Source organism: Balaenoptera borealis (genome assembly GCF_965194805.1).
Source record: "Balaenoptera borealis genome assembly, chromosome: 2".
Taxonomy (NCBI): domain Eukaryota; kingdom Metazoa; phylum Chordata; class Mammalia; order Artiodactyla; family Balaenopteridae; genus Balaenoptera; species Balaenoptera borealis.
Genome location: NC_138867.1, coordinates 13729092 through 13750655, shown reverse-complemented (window position 1 = coordinate 13750655; position 21564 = coordinate 13729092). Strand labels below are relative to the sequence as shown.

The window sequence follows — 21564 nt, the reverse complement described above, 5'->3', positions numbered from 1 at the left end:
TCATGGGGATGCACAACTGGGACATCATTTTCAAGTCCAGACTCCCAGTAGAAAGAGGTACTTCTGCCAGTGCACCATCCCAACACACACACACACACACACACACACACACACACACACACACAGTCATTGCAGGGCTCAGGGAACCCTGGTCTCACAAAGAGGATGAATCTAACAGAGATTAGAGATACACAAAAAAGAGTAGAGAAACAGATGGCTGCAGCCCCTCCTTCTGAGGTTAAAATTAGAAGACTAGGAAATATCGCTGATTAGTAGCAAGTAAGAACTCAAATTAAGAAAAGGACCTCTCCATGATAGCCATACTTTGAAGGACGAAAAGAACCTGAATCACCCAGAAGAAAATGGAAACTAGACCCGAGCTATTATCCTTTCATCTTTCACATGAGGAAACTGATGCTGATATCAGGAACCTCACTACAACCTTTAATGTCACCCTTCTGTAACCAGTTTTCATTCTAAAGCAGGGTCCAGTTATTCATAATGTAAGGAATACAAGTAGGTACACAATCTTCGAAGGTCAACAGGTGCCAGTATTTTTCATTTCATATTCTCAGTTCATAAGCTCTGAGCTCTATTCACAAAGGTCAGCAAAATGCCAGTCTGAAATCTTTAGTCAATTTCATAACACCCTAATGTATAAAGCCTCCTCTGGGTATTATTATGTAAGGATGACTGGCCCAGGTTAACTGTGCTCATCTACTAGAACCTTGGATCTTGTGCCCAAAGTAGGAAAAGACAAGGAAGTAGCATCTATCATGGAATTCTGCCTTAGGGAGATTTATAGTTCTCTTTAGGTTGCATTAGATATCTCCTCTCTAGATACACAGGACATGAGCTAATTAGGGGCCCATGAGCTGCACTAGTTTGCTTAGGAGAATGAAGGGAGAAGAGTTTCCTGGAGTCCTTTAAAGGTTGGGATCTAGGGAAATGAAGAGAAGAGGAAAATGGGAGGGGAATTTGGAGTAAGAGGATAATACGAAAGTTTTCCATTTGCAGGATCTGCTACATATTTAAATGCTAGGTGTCAGTGTTTTTATTGGAGTGAGGGGGCTCACAGAAAATTAGTAACATTCCACACTTCAGCCAGTATGGAGCAGAGAAATGAGAGAAATTCTGGGAGGTGAGAACAAGAGTTCGGTAGGAGCCAAAAGTGACCAGGAGAGCATGAGCCCTCTGGGAAGTAACAAATTTAGGGAGGCTTTGGACTTCCCACCACGTGTGGGTTACAGCCAGATTGCATTTCCTCCACTTCAAGAGACTGCGTGGCCTCAGTGGACATCTGAATTACACTCATTTCATGAAAGTCAGCCTCAGCTTTTTAAAGAAAGTATGTTTTACAAACCTCATGCAGCAAAGGTGAGTTACAAATCCATGGTGCCATGTTATCATGACCTGGGCAAGAAGAGGGGGGTCCAGATGCTGTGGTTGAAGCTTGGAAAGAACATGGACAGGGCAGCAGGGAGGGAAATAGACTAGAGCTGAGGGAAAGTGGGAGAAACTTAGGCAACGCTGTAAGCGAAAGTAGAGACAAGTGATACCACGATGGTGGTAACAACATGAGGATTCATTTTGGAGAGTGATGGCGTGGTGGAAAAGCAGGCAGAGTTGCTGCGGATTCTCTGATCATCAGGTTGAAAAATTTTGAAGGGGGGAAGCTCTAAGATTGAACTCTCATTTTTGGAAACCCAGCTTAGTTTTGGCCATCATTTGAGTCAATCGTGGTGATTCAAGTTTGTTAATCTTTCTAAATATTACAATATGTGGCAAAGTGAAAGAAGTTTTCTGACAGATTGAGTTGCTTTTTTACTGAGTAACATGGGAAATCTGTCAGTGAAGCCAGTAAGTTTCAGACTTCTGAATGAAAGGCGATTAATAATATATCTAGCAGATGAACAAAGCCAGCCAATGTAATTACTGTAGAACTTGAGAAATTGGCTGAAAACATTCAGGCACACTATTTGAAGAAAGAAAATCTCCCCCACTCCAAGCCACACTAAATCAACAACAAAAAAGTCATTTTAGAATCTCTCTTTCTAAAGGGAAGTAAACTTGTGCCAGGAAGACCCATTTTAACAGCCTTAAAAATAACTGGGTAGGCGGTCAAGTAAACCTTAATATGTTCTCTTGATGAATGAATCCTTTAATATGATGAAATGTGCCTCTTTATTGCTAATAATATTCCTTGTTTGGAAACCTGATATTAATACAGTCACTTCAACTATCTTTGGATTAGTGTTCACATGGGATATCTTTTTCATTCCTTTTGCTTTGAAAAGAATCAGCTTTATTGAAGTACAAGTTACATACAAAATATTCACTAATTTTAGGAATATTACTTGAAGAGTTTTGATCAATGAATACAGCCATTAACCACTATCATGGTTATGATACAGAATATTTCCTTCACCCCATCAAGTCCCATCTTGCCCTTTAATGTCACTTTCCTCCCCGTATCACTGAACCCTATCAACCACTGATCTGCTCTCTATTCCTATGTTTTTGCCTTTTTAGGGTTCCATGCAAATGGAATCGTACAGCATGTAGTCTTTTGCATCGTGCATGTGTAAGTTTCCACCTGTTCCACATCCTCACCAACACACTAATTCCTTTCAATTTTAGCCGTTACTCCTTTTGGTTTTAGCTAACTTAGTGGGTCTGTATTAGTACCTCATTGTGGTTTTAATGGACGTTCTCCTAACACTAATAATGTTGAGGACCTCTTTATGTGCTTATTTACTCCTTACTGTTTGCTTATATTAATTTTAAGTGTATTCAAATCTTTTTTCCCTTTTTAATTGGGTTATAAGACTTTTTTATATATCTCGATTACAAGTCCAGATAAATGCTTTGCAAATATTTTATCCGAATCTGTGACTCGACTTCATTTTGTTTGCAGAGTTTTTGGAGAACAAATGTTTTTAATTTTAACAAAGTCCAATTAAAATTTTTTCTTTTGTAGTTTGTACTGTTTTTGTCCTACTTAAAAATCTTTACCTAATTTGAGTCTCTAAACTTTCTCTTAGGTTTTCTTATGGAATTTTAATAGTTTTGACTCCTACCTTTAGGTCCATGATTCATTTGAAATAAAATATATGGTATGTGTTAAGATTTGAGGTTTTTAAGATATAGATAGCTGATGTTTCCAGTATCATTTGTTGAAAAGATTATCCTTTACTTGTTGGATTACCTTGGCAGTTTTGTCAAAAATCAATTAAATATATTATATATATTCTGTTCCATTGAACTAGGTATCTATCTTACACACTGCTTTCATTACTGTAGTTTATAATAAGGCTTGAATTCAGGTTGTATAAACCCTCCAACTTTCTTCTTCTTCTTTATCAAAATTGTTCTGGCAATTCTAGGTTCTGTGAATTTCCATAATGATAAAGAGTTTCCTTGTCTACAAAAGAGTATTTTAAATGTAACAAAAAGTCTGTGGGGATTTTTATCTGGGATTATATTGAAAATGTAGTTCAATTTGGGGAAAATTGAAAACTTAATGACAGTCTTCTGAGCCAGGAACATGATATATCTCTCCATTTATTTTTAGTCTTATTTAACTTCTCTCAGAAACGTTTTATTGTTTTCAGCACATAGTCTTGCATAAATTTTGTTAAACTTATAGCTGAATATTTCATATTTTTAATTCTCTTGAGAGTGACATTTTTAAAAATTTCAGTTGCTTGTTGTTTGTTTCCTAGTGTATAGAAATACAATTAATTTTTGTATATTGACTTTGGATTCTATGAGTTTCCTAAATTTATTTATTAGCTCTAGTTTGCTATTTTAGATTCCATAGAATTTGCTACATAGATGGTCATGTTGTCTGTGAATAAGTACAGTTTTATTTCAGTTTTCCAGTTTGTATGTCTTTTATTTCTTTTTCTTGCCTCATTTCACTGAACAGAACCTCTAATATGAAGTTGAATAGGAGGGGTGAACAATTGCCTCGTTCTCAGTTATAAGAGGAAAACTGCAGTCTCTCACAACTATACTGATGTTAGCTGTTGAAAGCTGTCCTTTATCGTGACGATCAATTCTATTAGGTTACTGAAATTTTTTTATCATGAATAGATGCTGATTTTTTTTTCAGTAATTTTTCTGCATCTATTAAGAGAATTTTTCAACGTTAAACCAATCTTGCATTTTGGGGGTAAAGTCCACTTAGTCATAGCTTATAGTTACATAAATATGTATATATTCCTTGATTAAATTTTTTGTTTTGTTAAGGATTTTTGGATATATGCTCATCTGAATATTTGTCTATTGTTTTCATCTCTTATAACTATCTGGCTGATTGTGATGCTAGTGTAAAGCTTGCTTCATAAAATGAGTTGGAAAGTATAGCTTCCTCTTCTATTTTCTGGAAGAATTTATGCAGATTCACTTTTGTTCCTTAAATGTTTGCTAGAATTCACTAGTGAAGCCATCTACTCTGGGAGTTTTTCTCTGTGGGAAGGTTTTTACTATGGTGAGGCTATTCAGATTGTTTCTCCTTGGGTGACCTTTAGTAGTTTGTGTCTTAAATAATGTGTCCATTTTGTTAAAATTGTCACATTTTTTGGTTTATAGACTTGTTGGTAATATTCCCTTATTAGTCTTGAAGTGTCTGTAGCATCTGTGGTGATGTCCTTCTTTTATTTCTGATATTGGTAATTTGACTCCTTTCCCCTATTTTTGGATCAATCTGGCTAGAATTTTATGAATTTTATTGATGTTTGTCACAGGACCAGGTTTAGATTCCATTGATTTTTCTCTATTATATTCTGCTTTCTATTTCATTGATTTCTGCCCAAATCTCTATTATTTCCCTGTCATTACTTTGAGTTTAATTACTTTTCTTTTCCTGGTTTCTTTAAAGTGGGATCTAAGAACACTGGCTTGAGAACTTCTTTGTTTTTAATTCTGTATATTTCCCTCAAAGTAACTGTAAATTTTGATGAGTTATGTTTTCATTTTCTGTCAATTCATAATGTTTTCTAATCACTCGTTTCATTGCTTTTTTGACCCATGAATTATCTAGAAGTGTGTGTTTCAATTTCCAAATATTTTGACATTTTCCACATATCCATTTGCTATTGATTTCTAGTCATTATGGCCAAAGAACATGTTTAGCATGATTACAATCCTTCTAAATTTGATGAGTTTTTTTTTAAGGCCCAGAATATGGCCCATCTTTGTGAATGTTTTGTGGGTACATAAAAATAGTGTGTATTCTACTTTTATTTCTGGTGGTATGTTTTATAAATCTCAGCTAGGGCAAGTTAAAGTCATATACATACATATTCATTTTCTGCCTACTTTCTATTAATTATCGAGAAGAATGTTGAAGGCTGCAACTATAACTTAGGATTTTTCAAATTTTTCCTTTTACTTCTATTAGTTTTTGTTTCATGCATTTTGAAGCTCTGCTATAAAGTCCATTTACATTTAAGGTTATTATGTCCTCTTGATATAGTGATCCTTTTTTTTACTACAAAATCTCTCTCTTTGTCCCTGATCATATTCCTTGTTCTTAAATTTACTTTGATATTAATAAAACATCTCCAGATTTTTTTATTAGGGTTTTCATGATATACATTTTTTATCCTTTTAATTTTGGCCTGTCTGTGTCTTTAGATATATGGATAGTATTTTTTAAATCTACCTAAAAATCTTTCCCTTGTAATTGGAATGTTTGGATCATGTGCGAATAATGGGATAATTGATAGGATTGTGATTAAATCTATCACCTTGATATTCATTTTCTATTTGTCCTATCTCTTGTTCATTCCTTTTTCCTCAATTTTCTGATTTATTTTAATTAATTTTATATATTTAATGATTAGATTTGATCTCTACAACTAGCTTTTTATGTATAACTCATTGCTTTTATTTTTTGTGGGCGCCCTCAGGTTTACAACACACATCTTTAACATACCACATTCTGCCTTCCAGTACTGTTACATCATTCTTTATACATCGAATGAATCTTGAAACAGACTTCTTCCATTTCCCCTCTGATCTTTTATGCTATTTTTGTCATGCATTTCATTTCTTCGTATGTTTTGAACCATACAATACATTGTTTTTATTTTTATTTTTTTTGTTTTGAACCATACAATACATTGTTTTTATTTTAAATACATTGTATTTATTTTTTATCCACTTACTTACAATCTCTAAGTCTCTTCATTCCTTTTTTCAGATTCAGATTTCCATCTCTTATTTTTCTCCTAACTGAAAAATTTTCCTTAAGAGGTCTTATAGTACAGACTTGCTGGAAATTACTTTTTAAATTTTGGTTTAACTAAGAAAGCTTTTATTTTGCCTTCATTTCTAAAATATCTTTTTGCCAAGTATAGAATTTTCAGCTAACATTTTTTGATCCAGTTCTTTAAAGACATTTTGCCATTGTTTTCTGGCTTGCATTTTTTTCTGCTAAGAAATATGCTGTCATTCTTATCTTTGTTCCTCTATACTTAACAGGTCTTTTCCTTTCTGGCTGCTTTTGAAATTATCTTTTATTCATTGGTTTCCAGGAATTTGATTATGATATCACTTGGGATGATTTTCTTTATGATTCCTTTATAGGAGTTTGTTGAACTTTTTGAATGTGTAGCTTTATACGTTTCATCAAATTTGTAAAACTCTGACTGTTAATTTCCCCATTTTTTTCTGTTTCTCCTTCTCTCCTTCTGGAACTCCAACTATACGTTTACTGAACTGTTTGATATTGTCACTCAAGTCACTGACTCACTGAAATTATTATTTTTTCTCTCTGTACTTCATTTTGGGTGCTTCCATAACTATGTCTTCAAAATAACTGATTTTTAAAAATTTAGTGTCTAGTTCATCTAATTCTATCCTGTGTAATATCCATTTTAGATGTTATATTTTTCAACTTTATAAGTTCCCTTTCATCTTGTTTTAATCTTTCATTTCTTTATCATAGTGATGTTTCTTCTCTACCTTCTTGAACATATGGAACATATTTACAATAATTGTCTTAACATTCTTCTTGTTGGCTAGTCCCGTCATCTCTGCCATTTCTGTGTCTGTGTCTATTGGATTTTTTTTTTCTTATGGTTATAGGTTATAGTTTCCTGTTTTCTCACATACCTAATAATATTTGGTGGTGGGCGTTGGGGCGGGATGCAGGATATCATGAAGTTTACAATTTGGTTTGGGACGCTAGATTTCTTCGTTTTTCTTTGTACAGTTTTGACTTTTGTAGCTCACACTCAATGTTATTTGAAATCAGCGTGATCCTTTGAGGCATGCATCTGTGCCTTGTTAGGGCATGCCAGAGCACCCTGCAGTTTAAGGCTGCTTTCATCCCACTACTAAGGCAATACCCTTTTGTGGACTCTACTTGCTCAGTCATTTATTACATGCCTTTCTACTCTGGCCAGTGGGCACATGAACTATTCTCAGCTCAGTGTGGACCCTGGGATTTGTTCTGTCCGTAGCTTTTCAGTGAGTGTTTTTTTTTTTTTTCTCCAGCCTTGGGTATTTTGCTCTCCTGCATATGGGGATCAATACTCAGTGAAATAGTTAAGGTATTATCTCCACAAATATCCAGACCTTTCTTTATGGAATTAGCTCCTCTCTGGCATTCTTTCCTGAAGATTCTAGTCAACTCTGTCCCCATGAAAGGGACAAAGCCAGGGGGGGAGGGACGGGGAGGAGGAAAAAAAAAAAAAAGAAAGGGACAAAGCCTCCAAACTTTGTCCTCCCAACTCAGAAAGACTGATTGGCTCTGTTTGGGTTCCTCTTCCCCTTGCTACACCCTAAAATTTTATCCAGATAGTGAGCTGATGCCATTATATGGATCACCTCATTGGTTTTTATTTTCTTGGGAATCAGTGCTGCACTGCCTTTTGTCCAATGTCTGAAATCCATTGTCTAATATATAGATTGCCCAGTTTTCTAGGTGTTCAAGGGAAAACCATTAGTGTATCATGAGAAGAAGCAGGAACAAAAACCTCCTCACAAAGAGCTTTAATGAGGGCTATAAGGATCTTTGACTTTATCTCAAATGTAAATATAAGTCACTGTAAGATATTAAGAAAGAAGATGGCATAGTCAGAGCAAAATTAGGAGAAGAGTTTGGACACTTTCTCTAGGACTTTATCAGTTCTCATCCTTTGAGAGGAAACAGAGCTTGACATCAGTCCCAGAAAGGGAACTTTGATGCAGTAAAACAAACAAACAAACATACACTGCATTTGGAGTTAGAATGCTTAAAGAGAGTGAGTCCTGGTTCTGCCAGCTACTAATTATGTTGCCTTAGAAATTTTAATGAGTTAGTAACTTAGTAGGTGACAGAGGTCAATGAGCTTGCTTCTTCACCAGCAAAATGTTGGTAAAACCAACTTTCTCATAGGCGTCCTGGGAGAAGCAGTGGGACATAAGAATGGTCAGATTAATAGAAGTCAGGATGTGAGAGTTCTAATTGCATTTGAGCCACTAATGTGCTGTGTCAACTGCAAGTGTGGAAAGATTACCATTGGTGGGGACCTTATAATTAATTAATTTTAATACCTTTAATTTATGAATAAGAAAATTCAGACCTAAACTTTTCTATGTAATTTATAATTTTTTTCACTGATAAAATTATTCCAATATTTCAGGATTTGGAAATGAAAGCATTTTTCTGGAATTCAAGTTTTGACAAACAAAAATGCAAAGTTTTATTCATATTTTAAAGGGTAAAAGAAAGGGTCTTAGTATAGGCTATGACTTCATTGCAAACATATAGTCAAGGTGACCCTAAATTCTTTTGCTTATGAATATGGGTGATAAAATTGGGAACTGGCCAGGAATGTGGAGGGAAGGCAAATAGCTCACTTTCCTCCAGAGAAAGTATGAATTAGTGATAAGAAACACAGTGCTAAATATTTTCCATATCCTATACCACACTTTAGAAGGAATAAATTGAAATGTCATCATAAACTAAAGATACAACTACTATCAAACACTTAAAATATTTGTGAGAAAACTTGAGATGGGAATTCAGTGGAATCCCAAAGTAAAACTATAATTCTATTAAGAAAGTTTGGTTAAGACCTGCTTTTATGATTTCTAGCTTAGTGACAAGCCATAATCCCTTTGTAGTTATAATATTAAACTGTTATTTTATATCATTTACCCTCTTACCTCTCTTCATTAAAAGTGAGTTTTTATAGTTTCTGCTTCCAGGAATATGAAGTAAGTATACTTTCCCCTATTTCACCTGCTAAGTACAATTAAATATAAGATATAAAATAAATGTAAGAATACTTTGAAAGATAGAGAGAAGGTGGTGGTCAGGGTGGGATCTCAGGATCTAAGGACCAATATAGAGGTGTCTTCTTGCCTTGTACATCCCAATTGGAAGTGAAGAAGTCAGAAACCTGTAAACACCAAAGGATACAAACAACACCCCCCCAAATCCCACTTTCTCTGCCAAAGGACCAGAAAGTGGGGAGTCTCTCGCCAGCAAAGTGTGAGTGGGGAGCCTAGATTTCCATCCTCACCAGGCCTTAATGAGATGCCCCAAACTCCTGCTGGGATGGTTTCAGAGAAGGCTAAGTAGGAGGCTGAATTTTATCAAACCCAGTAGTAATGAGGGACCTTCCACCACCCAGCTGGAGTGATGTCAGAGGAGGCCGAGTGGAGAGTCAGAACTTTCACCCCTGCTCAGCGTGGTATCATTAGAGGCCAAGTGGGGAGAGTACTGGACCTTCCTATCCCTCCAGCCAAGTTAAGATACTTAGTTGGGAGTGAAAATTCCCACAACTGCCCAGCACTAACAAGCTTCCTCTCTCCTCAGTATCAAAGAAGGGAACCTGGCTATCTATTCCCACCCAGAAGTAATGAGGCAGTCTCCTCCACATTTCTCCTGCAAGAGTGGTGCCAGAGAAAGCAGCTAAAGCAAGAGGTTTAAATAATCCAGAGTTTCATAACGTAGTCCCCCAAATGTCCAGATTTCAATAGAAAAATTACTCAGCATACTGAGAATCAGGAGGCTCTCAAGATGAATAAAAAGACAATCAATAGATACCAACACCAAGATGACAGATACTAGAATTATCTGCCAAAGATTTAAAGCAGTCGTCATGCAAATGCATCGATGAACAATTATGAACATGATGGAAGCAAATAAAAAATACAGATCCTCAGCAAAGAAGTAGAAAGTCTCAGCAAAGAAGTAGAAAATACAAAGAAAAACTAAATGGAAATTTAGAACTAAAAATACAATAACAGAAATTAAAAACTCAGAGGACTATATGAAGAGCAGAATGGAGGGAACAGAGAAAAGGAGGCGTAAAAGGATGATAGAACAATAGGATTTACTCAATCTGAACATCAACAAGGATAAAACACACTGAAAAAAGAAAATGAAGAAAGCCTCAGAGACCTGGGAGACTGTCATAATTAATCGTATGTGGCTACTTGCCTAGGCCATAGTATCCAGATCACTTGTCAAACATTATTTTAGATATTTTTGTGAAGGTATTTTTTAGATAAGATTAACATTTAAATCAGTAGACTTTGAGTGAGGCAAATTACTCCTCATAATGTGAGTGGGCTGCATGCAATCATCTGAAGGTCTTAATAGAAAAAACTTACCTCCCCTGATAAAGAGGGAATTCTGCCAGCAAACAACTTTGGATTTGAGCTGCAACTCTTCCCTGGGTTTCCAGCCTGCCAGCCTACCCTGCAGATTCTGGACTTGCAAAACCTCCACAAATATGTGTATCAACTCCTTAAAATCTCTCTAGGTAGATAGATAGATAGAGATAGGCAGGAAAGAGGGCTGAAAAAGTACTGAAAGAAATGATGGTGGAAAACTTCACAAATTTAGCAAAAGACATAAAATACAGATTCAAGAAACTGAGTAGAACCCAAACAGGATAAACTCAAATCCACACCAAGAAATGTTATAGTCAAATTTCTGCAAACTAAAGACAAAGACAACATCTGTAAAGCAGTGAATAAGTAAATGATACCTTTTCTATAGGGGAAAAATAATTCAGTGACAATGGATTTCTCTGACCAGATATCACGGAAGCCAGAAGGAAGTGCCACAGTATTTTTCAAGGGCTAAAAGAAAAGAAATATTAAGCAGAAACCAACCATACTGGCATCTTGATTTTGGACTTCTAGCCTCCAGATGATGAGAGGGCAATTTCTGTTGTTTAAACCACTCAGTCTCTTATATTTTGTCATGGCAGCCTGAGCTGCCTACCGAGGGAGAAAGTGGGTTAAGGGTACACAGGTTTCTCTATTATTTCTGACAACTTCATGTGAATCATCTTCAAGCATCTCAAAATAAAAAGTTTAATTAAAAAGAATAAAATTTTACATAAATACCCTGAAAATGAGTCTTGTTTTAAAACTGTTTCTAGAATGTCTTTGCATTCCATAATACCTCCCATTCATATGGTTCTTGGCATTGTTCCAGGTGTTTTTAGACAATACCTCTCACCAGAACTTGGTTACCTGCTGGGCAGCCGCTGTTGCCCTTTTAGACATGAGGAACCTGCAACTTCTAGACGTGAGCTAGCTGGAAAATAGTTGCATAACAGATAAGAGTTGAGGCTTTGGCCCTGACTCAGGGACTTCTTCCATTACAACTAGCCTACCTTGGGAATCACGAGTTTGCCTAGCCATCGAAGAGGATGAACTGCCTCTATATCCCTAAGAATAGAGTGAAGATCAATGTAGAATTATATAGGAATATATTAGGTCCAGGCCAACAATATCAGGAGCAGTGTGACTCTCCAAATCCCAAGGAGTAGTCAAAGTTGACTTGACTAGTCCTTGATTGAAGATGCGTCTGGACAGGACACCTCTGAGAAGGCAGAGGAAGTGCAGGTTCAAGGGCTTCATGAGTACAAAAGAGTTAACTTCCAGTTAGTTATTCTAGCTCCAGCCCTCCAGATGAGGCTTTCCTGTGCACACTCTCTGCATGTAGAACTTGTAGAAAAAACTGTCTCCACAGAATACGTTCAAGTATAACTATGTAAGGAATGTATGGGGGAAAGTAGTGATTCTCTGTTTGCTTTTCATTAGGAATGGATTCCTGGTATTCACTGTCCCAAGCAGAAAATCAAGGCCGGTTCCTAAAAACCAACTGTCTTTACTTTGTGGGCCTCGGCCAGGTTTATAGAAAACATTATGTGATGCAAAAATAATGGAGCTGGACTTAGAGTCCTCTAACTCCAGCTGCACTCCCTGTGTTGGGAATCGATTCGAATGGCAGGTTCTACCTTTCAGCCAAGAGCCCAAGGTTTTATTTAGCATTTGAGAATGCAGGACAGAAAGAACTTCCCGGGTAATTGTTATTTTGTGAAAACACACAGTAAGCTAAATTGACTGTAACAAGAGCCCATTCAAATATAGAAATCAGTGTGTGTAAGTGTGACAAGTCATGGCATTTGGCTCCCTGTTATTACTTTAATTTCCTTTTTCAGGCTATAAACCACCAAGGTGCTTTGACAAGAGGCTTGTTAAATGTAGACCGGAACTAAGTTATTCACCGTGTTGAGTGTATCTATGAAAACCAAAATTTATCTTTCAGATAGTCTGATGACTCACTTGGATCTTTCATATAACAAGAGGACCAAATAATCAGATGATTCCCAGTGTTCACCTGAACGTTTTACGTGATGGAAGTGCCACAAGCCACAGTCAACTAACATTAAATTAGTACATCTTGGGGCATCACAGTTACACCTTTGCCCAGCTCTACCATCAGGAGTTATATCTACTGTCATCATGACCATACTTCAGAAGGCCACTTGAGTAGTGAACACCGACTTTGATCAGGGCATTTATATCATCTAGATCTGTTAGTTTCTTAATTTGCTAGTAATAATAATAGCAACTATTTATTAAATTGTAATTATTTGCCATGCGCTGACGTAGGTGCTATGTATGTATTAGCTCATTTAATCCTCACAAGAACTGAAGAGGTGCATTGGATTGGCACAGTATTACAGATGAGGAAACTGACCAGGTGAGTACAAATCCTGAGATTGCATGTCTGGCAAGTACGGAGGTGGGAGTTGAATACAGGTCTGGCTCTCAAAACCCATGTTTTTTTCTCCCATTCAACATGTTGCATTGACACTAAAACAGGACCCAGAGATTATTGTGTTGAAACCAAGTGTTAGAATAGTGAATTATGATTCTGAATCCCTACAGTTTTTAAAACCTCATAAGCTGCTGTGATATGCCCCATGTGTAGCAAATAAGAGGAATCCATTATGCTGATTTAAGTATCTTTGAACAGTTTTTCAGTGTTACCTTTATTAGTTGGTGACATTTTATCTCACTTGTTTTAAGTCCTGGACATTTGGCTGGTCAATATTTAGTGCCTTCAGAAAGTGTATTCTGATGACAAGAACATAAAGCAATTTAAGCCAGGAGACCTGGGCCCCAGTTTTATTTTCACATTAATTTTGCAGTTGTGAAATTAGACAAGTCAGTTCAGCAATCTGTGCTACAGTTTTTTTATGTGTCAAAGGGACATAATATCTGCATTACTTTACCAGATAGGAATGTTCTCAGTTGCAAGCAACAAAATACATGAATAACAGTAGTTAAAGCATAAGGATATTGATTCTTTATTTAATAAAACGTTTGGAGATGGGAGGCCTAAGAATAGAGCAGCAACTCAACAACGGTATCAAGGACCCATTCTTTCTTATGTCCATTGTACCCTATCCACTATTTGCTGGTTTTCCATCCTTGTTGTCTTATGGTTGCAAAATGGCTGCTGCAGCTCCAGTATCATATCCACACTTGACAAAGAAAAGAATAAAGAAGGAACAGAACCAATTAAACTCTCCTTTGGAGCTGTTCTTTTAATCAAGAGGCACACTCAGAAATCCCATGGCACACTTTCCCTTATGACCTCATTGTCAAAAATTAGGCCATTTGGCCACCCACCCCTTACTGAGAGGCCAAGAAATCAAGTGTCTGGTCTTTCAGCCTTGGTATTGGAGGGCAGAAAGGGAGAGAAAATGGTTCAGAATGATCTGTGTAGGTAACCATCAGTATCTCCCACATTCATGACATTGCGGGATTTGTTTGCTCAAAACAAACTTTCCTCTTTGTCCCTCTTCATCCAAAATAATTTGTAATCAGTATTTTAGACATTGTGTATATCCAACCATATTTTGCTAGGTAATGTTTCATATATGTGAACCACAAAAATGCAAAGTGGATACCATAGATATTCAAGAAATGAATTATTCCCATGCAGGAAAATGCTCACCTGTGATCTAATGCCCGATACATTTTTCATGTCATTCGAAGTCACCTCTTACGTTTGTGTTCTCTTCCTGTTTCAGTGAATAGTAAACTAGATGTGAGCTATGTATAAATAATGCCAGAACATCTGGATGAAATGGGAAAAAAAAAAATCAATTATCTGGATGTTTTGTCTACATAATATCAAAACATGTAACACTGTGTAGACAAAACATCTAGATGATTGAATATTTTACTTTTCATCCAGACAGTTTGTTGTCATGTGGACAAAAAGTACTGCCAAGTGAGGGACATAAGAAAAAAAGAGGATATAGCAAAACTTGCCTGATTTGTAGAGTTCGAGAATTGTTGCTTAGCTTATTATGGGAAAGGAGGACAATTGATGAGATATTGTATCAATTAATTTTAAAAAATGCTAGGCTTTACTGGAATAAGCTTCTTACTACATGTTCACAGTGATCATGATAAATGGTGGTTCCATTCTGAGACACTTAATAGAAAACACACAAACCACTTTTTATACAACATTGTGTTTATTTTACAAATGAAGCAATGCATTCACAGAAAAGAACAGTGACTACTAAAGCACTCATTTATATCCTGGAAGAACAAATGTAGAAATAAATTCTAGTTGTCTAATCATGGGTCAACTCATGAGCCCAGATTCAGTTCAAATTCAATAATTATTTACCTTTGCTGTTCCAGGTACTATGCTGGTCACTTTTTCATATGTAAGTCATCATTTAATTTATTCTACATTAATTTTGTGGGGTTCCTATTGTAATTCCCATGTTTTAAATGGGAATCTGGGTGTTAAATATAAAGAAAAATCTCCAGAATCTCACAGGTTGATTATGTCTGCAAATAGCATGGTGCTAAAAAAATTTTTTTTTCATTTAGCATGACTTATTTTGAGTAGAATAAAGAAACGAGAGTCGTAGAAGACCAAATTTCTAGAGTTTGGTGTTACAATTCCTAAAAAGCTGGGAAATATGGCTAAATGCACTGTCATTCTATTTTGTTTTGTGTATTGTAATATATATATATATATTTTTCCATGTTCTAAATCCAGTATACCTAATTGAGAACTAAAGTTGACAAAGAGGGATATTAGTATTCAACAGGAATCTATTTTATCCTTGAAGAACCTGATAGAGCAATATCCTTAAATACTATCTGGAGGGCCTCACTGAGATAACAAATTAAGTTTTATGACTCACTATTCCCATTGTTTCTTAAGCAGACTGTTCCAAATTCAATACACAGAGGTCACTAGGGGAACATTCTGTCTTCAAAGTCAGCCTTCTGTAGCCTCTTATTTTTCTGGCAGTGACTTAGCTGGATGTGGTAGTAACTGCGAGCTAGGAGAACTCTGGAGCCAAAATTTGTGTGATCAGGACCCAGTGGTCTGGGATTTTCCAGGTCAAAAAACTGTCAAGAATACCATCAGTAAGGGGATGATGGGTCTGAGCCGTAAAGCAGTAGAATTTTCAACTCGGGCCATCCTTGTGATAACCCCTGAGTCCTGCAGCCACTTTGTTTAATACAGATTTTTCTGATTTATGACTGTGGTATTAGGGCTGGCTCAAGTCTCTCTCTCTCTCTCTCTCTCTCTTTTTTTTTTTTTTTAACAGAAAAGACTCACATCGAATTCCAGTCAAGAAGCTTCAAGGTAAACTCCGCTATGAAGCCCATTCATGCATTTCCTAGCGTTACGGTTCAGCTTCCGATTAAGGCAATATGTTTAAAACCTGTATTGGGTTCTGGAATTAGATAGTGGTAATGGTTGCACAACTCTGAAAAAATACTGAAAAGTAGTGAATTATACACTTCAAAAGGGTGAATTTTATGGTATGAGAGTAATATCTCAGTTTAAAAACACTGTATTGGACTAATTCAAATGGCTTCTTGGACATCAAATAGATCTTACAAAACAATATTTTGGTGATTTAAGTGTAAATGAAACAGAAACATATGGAGTAAATTTCTGCAAAATTGCACATGATTTCAAAAATTAAGGGGGAAACGTTCTTGGCAAAACTTAGTTGGGTTTCATCTAACCCAAAATATTTGAAAAATAAATTGAGACATTTCATAAACCCAAATACAGCTGTTTTTTCCATGCAGTATGTATTTGCTATGCACTGTCCTTCTCACTAAGTACATTTCTACTTATATTGGAAGGTACAGTCAGTTCAGGTACCCAGGTACAAAATCATGAATATTTAAGGTATCAGACAGCATAAAGCAAGGTCAAGTTGTGGAAATTTTGCTATGGTATATTAAACAGTATTTTCAAGGAAATATTCCTTACTGAAACAATTAGAGGAGAAAGCCTCTTGTAACTGACTCTGAGTTAAATTCAAAAGCACGGAAAACTGAAATCTCTAAGACTTCATCAGAGGCTATGCCATCTCCATTATACGTTAACAATCTCTGGGCACATTAAGTACCATTGTTACTGAAAAGGCAGTCTTCTATATGGCTTTATAAAACCCAATCACAAAAATGGTAGATATTTACACCATATATATCAGATTTTTGAAGTTGTCAGGCAAAACCTTGAAATCATTTTAAATCCATATATCTATTTATTTTCTCATTTCTCTTCTATTTCATCCTAGACTGCAAACTAAGCAGCAACTGTGAGTGTCCTTTTCACAGCTGATACATTGTTCATCTTCCCACCCCACCTCCAGTGGAATGTTCTGAGAGATAAGAGTTTCATTTTGCCTTACTGGAGACATTTCATATACCCACATAGCCAGCTATGTTTTCCTGTAAAGCTGTGGCCAGCTTGGTAATGCACACACTTGAATTTGTTTCCTCCTTTGCTTTTTTCCCTCATTTTTGCTTCACCAGATAGGAAGGTAAACTTTGTTCTACCCTAATTCTAGGCATCTAGGCTAAGACAACCAATCATAGAAAGCCGTCCCTTGGGATAGGACTTTGTCTGGAGGTGATATGGAGGACAGATGGAGTAGTAACAGTTACTAAAGCTTTCATCTAATGATAATTGAAGTACTGTCAATGGAAAGCAGGGCATCAGGAGACAATGTGGCTTCTGTTCTTGATTGGTAAGAGGGATGTCATAATAATAAAGATCGTGGTGAGGAGGGGGATACTTTGTTACCAGTAGAGGACTTGTAAGAAGTAAATGATGGGCTTAGGGCAACAAATTGCCAACTTAAATCACATTTTGAAAGCCCGAGGGCCTCTCTGGCAGCTTTAAAGTGAATGTTCCCTTCCTTCAGACACAGGGAAGATGAAAATTGAAAATCAGACCCAGTATCCGATTACCAACATGGCAGAATTGCAAAGGAAACTAAATGCGCACCGTAGATCTTTCATAATGAAGTTGAGACCTGATATAAAGAGTAAGAATGGGGAATTTTATTTTATTTAAAGTTTTATTTTTTTGGGTTGGCCACAAAGTTCGTTCGGGTTTTTCCATAAGATCTTACAGAAATATATTGGAGTACAGTTGATTAACAATGTTGTGTTAGTTTCAGGTGTACAGCAAAGTGATTTGGTTATACATATACATGTACCTATTCTTTTTCAAGTTCCTTTCCCATTTCGGTTATTACAGAATATTGAGCAGTGTTCCCTGTACTATACCGTAGGTCCTTGTTGGTTATCTATTTTAAATATAGCAGTGTGTATATGTCAGTAGATCAACACGTCTAATAATCTTGATCCCTCAATTACCAGAACTCTATTGGTCAGCAAAAGAAGTCCCCTTCCCACCTGCCGGAGGAGAACAAACCCCCCTTGCCTGGAGATTGTACAAAGACTTCACCTGAAGCATGTGTCTCTCAATACGAATCTTTTTTTTTCTCAAATGGTCTGTCCCTACTACTCCTCACTGTGACCAGGCTAGGTAACAACACTTATTGGTCTGAGGCAAAGTAGATGTAATTATTCTAACAGTGATGTTGGAGTGGGGCTGGGAATCACAATGTTTGATCCACAGGAATTTACAGCAACTATGTTTGGAAAAGTCAGAAAAGACAAAGAAGTGTTTAGATAACCATGGTGTTGCTTGAGTGGTATAATTAAAAAATATCAAAGTCTGATGAACTGAAGGATTATGTCAACAGCTACAATGGAAATTCAAGTTTCCTCACCCTATTTTGAGATCTAAGTTAACTCACAGACCCAGAGCCATTGAAAGGGAGGCATGGTAAGTGGAGTGAAGGGTAGGCATTTCCCCAATCCTTCCCCAAAGGGACTCATGGCCAATTTTCAGAGCACCCATGCATTCGGGAGAGAAGAATACCCAAATATTAAAGAGCTGTTAGATACAGAAACTGAGCATCCATTGATCTAATTAGACTTAAAATGCCTTTGTGGTCTTCTGGTTAGGAAGGGCACTTTAAAGAGATTTGAGGAGAAGCAATTGATGGAGAAAACTTCCAACAATATGGGTGGGGCTAGAACTGAACACCCAGGGTAACTTTTGAAACCAGAGGATAGGGTTGGTGGAGACCATAATTATACACGCCTAGAGAAGTTAGCAAAGGCAACAGTATATGGCAAGATGGAGACCGAGAGAGGAAAGAATTTCAAATAGGAAATGGCTTGTCAATAAATATTCTGTAGCAAGATCTCCATTTGTTCTGAGGATTAACTCCTGAGTGTTTATTTCCATTTGTAGAGCAGCAGAAGACAAGTTCTGCCCACAGCAGTTCATGATGAAAAGGCAATTCTATTTTTCTCTCCTTCTTCAGATGGTTCTCACGAAGAGACAGGGAAGCCTTCTTGGAGTGGGGCTAGAACAGGGCAAGAACAGATGCCTGGAGTAAAGTTTTGGCTAGTGGGAATATGGAGCTAACGGACAGACAGATTGGTTTAGCTCTCAGTTACATACCCTTCTAGCATTATGGCCTTGGGCAAGTGTATTAAAATTGGAAGGGGCCTTGGGAGTCATTAAACAGAAAAGGAATTTTGAAGACTCTTTTTGCCTGGGCTCCCTGGAAAACAGAGCCTGAAGAAAAGTTTACATGCTAACACTTTATCAAATTATGCAATCCCATGCATAAGCAAGGGGAAAGGGGAAGTGATTCAGGGCACAAAGAGAAGGCAAAAGCAAATACGGGGTTACTTTACCCAGATGACCACATCATCCCAAGAAAATGCAACTCTTTCCTTGGCCAAATAAGAGCTTTATAAATTATTAAAATTAATAGGTGAATTTATCAAGGTCAGTGTAAAATTCAATTAATTTACATATATCAGCAACAAACAATTAGAAAAGTAAATAAATTGAGAAAAAAAGGAAAGGTTGTACCCATTTCACTGTTAGAGTAATCTACATCCCACCTACTTCCATAACAGAGTCTAGAATATACATTTTTACAATCAGCTCTGAATTTTCAGTTACACAGAAATGTCCTCAGAAAATATTCAAGCAATTTCCCTGAAAAAGATTATGATGGCAAATAATGTCCTGTGACCATTTGTAGAGCCTTATTAAATTATCCTCTGATGGTTGATAGCTTTGGTTTTCAAGAAAACAGTGTATCTTCCATGGTAAGCTATAAGCAGAACCATTTCAGAGTTGTCTCCAGGTTCTTAATTGAGGCATCTCTCTGGTCTACCTAAACATCTTCATCATACAACCCAGATAAATCTCATCCTTTCTTAACTCTCCCCAATATAGCACCTGTATTCTGTTCAGTCTTTCTCCACCTGGACCTCTGTCCCACTTCTATGACTCCTTAGGACTTCACAGAGCTTCATGTAACACAAGCCTGTTGAAGTTGGAAGTCAATGTGTGTATCAACAGGAGATTATGATACTGACATAAATATAGGCACAGAGATTTAAGTAATTGAAACAAGCCATTCATGTTTAAACAACATGATAATAACAGTTTCACCTCCCTGAGCTATCACTATTGATACAAGAGTTTTCCAGTCTGTTGTAAAAGTCATCACCAGCACCAGCTCTCACTTCTTGCTTCCTCCCAAGACACTGGGTCTATTTTCAGTGATAAATGTGAACACTTTTTTTAAAGGACCCTCTTTTAAAAGCTGGTGAACTACAGATTTAAAATGTATTTTCAGTCTCCCAAACTTTTTCTACAATCTAACCAGAGAGTCATGCAATCCTTTTCTAAACAAAATGCTATAGCATTTTAACCTTCAGATAATCTCTCTGAAGAGTGTATTAAAAATTTGGAGTGCCCAAAAAGAACTATTTTGAGAATTGTTTAAATAGCGCCAAACTTCAGTCACCTACGCCACCTACCTGTATATAAAATTCTGACACTGCATTGTACATGTGTTCATAATAAACTCACGAAGTATTTAGATCTGTGTGAAATTTTTCTTTTTTTTTTTCCTTAGCTAAATATAGTGGAAAGCGAAAAATATTTATTCGGTGAAAATGTCACATTTTGTGAGTCATTCATTCAACATTGTTTGGTTAATTTGATTTTGTTGGGCATTTTTATAAATCCGATATATTTACCCAGAGGACTTTTGGCACTGGCAGCATATTAAAATCAGCAGAAAAATAGCTATCTAGCCTAGGATTGAGAAGACTCAATTGCATCCAGATGAGGACCAAATCCACTTCACGTTTCCAGAGCAAATAAAATTAATTGTGTCAAAAATTAATCCTTTGGAGACTTCTGGAATGTTTATTTATTCCCATTCTAATTACTGTGGTATTTTAGCGACCCTATTTTGCATTATCTACACATTCTCTCAACTTCCTTCTTGTTTAACTTCTTGTTCATTATCCTCCTTATTTCTGAGTCAGATAGTTTTCCTCAACCCACAATTGAAATGGAGAATTGAGGCAAATATATAGGGGATTTGAGTAAAGCAAAACCACATATTTTTCAAATTTAGATCTCATTTTGGACCCCCAACTAATTGTTTGGCCCCATGCTTTCCTTTATCCAGTGTGCCTCACCAGAGTATCCTCCTTAAACACTCTTTTGCAACTTATCTGTCCAAGGTTAGGTGGGCATCTTTGAATGCCCAGTGTTGGGATCCACACGTGGGTGACTTCCATGGAAGAGAAAGGGAGAGAGTTTAGATTGATTACCTGTTGGTCAAAGGGCACAAACTTCCAAGTAGAAGGTGAATAATTTCTGGAGATCTAATGCACAGCAAAGTGATAATAGTCAACAACACTGTGTTATATGCTTCAAAGCTGCTAAGAGAGTAGATCTTAAGTGTTCTCACCACAAAAAAGAAACGATCACTATGTGACATGATTGACGTGTAAACTAATGTGACTGTTGTCTTCATATTGTATCAATGTAATATCAACATA

The 21564-nt window shown here is 36.5% G+C and overlaps 1 protein-coding gene across 7 annotated transcripts in view; it reads left to right on the top strand.

Moving 5' to 3' along the window:
- The window catches only part of LOC309623431 (uncharacterized protein), a 53351-nt gene extending 31787 nt beyond the window's left edge, over window positions 1-21564 (top strand). For 2 of the 7 annotated variants that reach the window (XR_014241372.1, XR_014241377.1), the window contains one exon: window positions 1-21564. This exon is cut by the window's left edge. Coding sequence is in view for 1 of the 7 variants with exons in the window: in XM_082380373.1 (XP_082236499.1) it covers window positions 12927-13012; window positions 15906-15943; window positions 17526-17648; window positions 17986-18077 (339 nt within the window). In the remaining 6 variants the exon portion in view is untranslated. The other 5 variants (XM_082380373.1, XR_014241373.1, XR_014241374.1 and 2 more) reach the window with 5 other exon arrangements.